The sequence below is a fragment of the Nematolebias whitei genome, chromosome 8, assembly GCF_014905685.2.
Source record: "Nematolebias whitei isolate Nwh7 chromosome 8, NemWhi1, whole genome shotgun sequence".
Lineage (NCBI taxonomy): Eukaryota > Metazoa > Chordata > Actinopteri > Cyprinodontiformes > Rivulidae > Nematolebias > Nematolebias whitei.
In genome coordinates this window covers 1414616-1416916 of record NC_056505.1, presented here as the reverse complement: position 1 = coordinate 1416916, position 2301 = coordinate 1414616, and the positions used below count along the sequence as shown (strand labels likewise).

Here is a 2301-nt window from a genome sequence, read left to right as displayed (position 1 = left end):
AGTCAATGTGAGCCTGAAGTCTTTATTGGACATTGGAGGCGGAGTCAATGTGAGCCTGAAGTCTTTATTGGACATTGGAGGCGGAGTCAATGTGAGCCTGAAGTCTTTATTGGACATTGGAGGCGGAGTCAATGTGAGCCTGAAGTCTTTATTGGACATTGGAGGCGGAGTCCGTGTGAGCCTAAAGTCTTTATTGGACATTGGAGGCAGAGTCAGTGTGAGCCTGAAGTCTTTATTGGACATTGGAGGCGGAGTCAAGGTGAGCCTGAAGTCCTTCCTCTGATCAGAAGTTCTACTCCACGTTCATCTTCAGACAGATGGGAGCAATAAAACCCATGGAGCCGCTCACTGAACCAGAACTTCATGTTCTGGACACCTCTGATGTTTCCTGCAGGTTCTAATCAGTTTCTGACCCGTGGGCGTCAGGCCTTCTGCTCTTCAGGTTCAGCTGACAGTCGGCTGCTCTAACTCTGCAGTCGTTATCACGTCTGCTCTGTCTGAGTTCTGTCAGACTCGGAACCAGGTCCAAGTCATCATTAAATGTGAACGGGTGCTTCTCCCACTAGGGCAGCAGCAGGTGTCTGCAGCTGCTTCCTGACCTGATGTTTCCTGTGAGAGCCGGAGTGGGCGGAGTCTGAAGCAACTTTTAGCTGGTTGATCTGGATCTGCCATGTCGTGGATGACCTGCAGATTTTTGGTGTGATGTGTCCAACAGTCAGAGGAAGTAGCTGGACAGGAAGTAGATCTCAGATGAATGACGTTCCTTGAAGGAATGCATATTACCCGCTGACCCTGGTTACAGAGCTTTAGACTCAAACCATCCTAGAAATGATGGCTGTGGTCAAACGACTCGCCGTCGCTCAGATCCACCGAGTTAGGCTCATTTAGAGTTTTAAGATCTGTGTAGGCCATCTTGAATGAGGAGGACTCATCTGTTGATGTTTCTTCAGTGGTTTCCTTAAAACCTGTCTGGAACTTCATGTGATGTTCTGGCAGCACGTTACCGCCTTTTTGTTGTGTAGCAGGTTCAAAACTAGAAAGAAGGAGGGGAACCCGCTCTGCAGGCGGGTCACAGAAGAACCACAGGCGGGCCACAGAAGAAGTCCGGTGCCCATTCAAACCACTGAAACAAACTGTTCACGTGTTGCGACATCAAGTCCTGTCAGCGTTCCTACACGAGTTCCTCACCTCAGAGTGTCAGACGACCGGTCCACTCGGGCCGGCCTCACCGGGTCCACACTGAGGCTTCAGCAGCACCTGGAAGCAGCAGAAACTCCTTTATTCTGGTTCCACTTCCTGTTTTACCAGCACCAGCTGGTGTTTGTGTCCATCAGATCACAGAACATGAAGCGAGGTTCTGGACCTGACTGCTGACAGAACCCTCTGAGGGTTCTGGTCTCAGGGTGGTCAGAGGGAACCCTGGAACTGGATCTGTGTCACTTTGAATAAATTATTAGTTTTACTTTCTTTTAGCTTTTTGTAGATGTTTTGCTACATTAACTTAGCCTTTTGCTGTTTTTAGCTTGTGTTTTAGTATTTTGCTACTTTTTGCTGACATTTTGTCTTTAAATTTTAGCTTTTAGATAAAGTCTTCTTTTAGCTTCAACAGCTGGTTCATCGTCTTCAGTAAATTTCAGCTGCCACTCAGCTCTCAGTTTCTGTAGCTTAAAGAATACTGGTTTAGTTCCATTATGATGCAGATGTGACCAGTTTATTTCCAGATCAGTAGCTGACTTTGTGTTTTAGCTGTGTTTTAGCTGTTAGCACCACGGCCTGGTCTAATCGACTCTCCTTTTCTTTCTTCAGCCAGAAACTTTAGCCTCCAGAAGTCCGAGGCCATGCTGAGAAAGGTAACGTGGCAGCGCAGCCCCGCCTACAAAACATTCGCCCCACAAAGTAGTTCCTCCTAATTAATGCTGTTATGTTCCCAGCGTTCTGTGAGCTCTTTTCTTCTCATGTTTTCTGCTGTTTAGACGATTTTAAATGATTTTCAGGGATTTATTCAGTTTTTTTTATTTTTTACTGTTATGATCCGAACAGACAGGTCCAATGGTTTCATTTGAGGCAGGCGTCAGATTTTCTGCCTTGTGGACACATTCGGTTGATTTGAGCACATTAATCCAAGACTTTCCTGAGCTCAGAGCTGCACTGAAACCTGCCGAGTCCAACAGTGGAGATATTGTGTACAAATCCATTTGGAGCAGGAAGACGACACCCGTACAGAGAAGTGGTTAATGTGGTTAATGGTTAAAGTGGTTAATGTGGTTAATGGTTAAAGTGGTTAATGTGGTTAATGGTTAA

At 46.3% G+C, this 2301-nt stretch overlaps 1 protein-coding gene across 1 annotated transcript in view; it reads left to right on the top strand.

The window, feature by feature from the left end:
- Positions 1 to 2301, top strand: part of LOC119413100 (SEC14-like protein 2) — a 36381-nt gene that overhangs the window by 10219 nt on the left and 23861 nt on the right. Inside the window, exon 3 of the mRNA XM_037680111.1 lies at positions 1807 to 1850. Within this exon, the coding sequence (XP_037536039.1) occupies positions 1807 to 1850 (44 nt within the window). The remainder of the gene's footprint in view (positions 1 to 1806; positions 1851 to 2301) is intronic.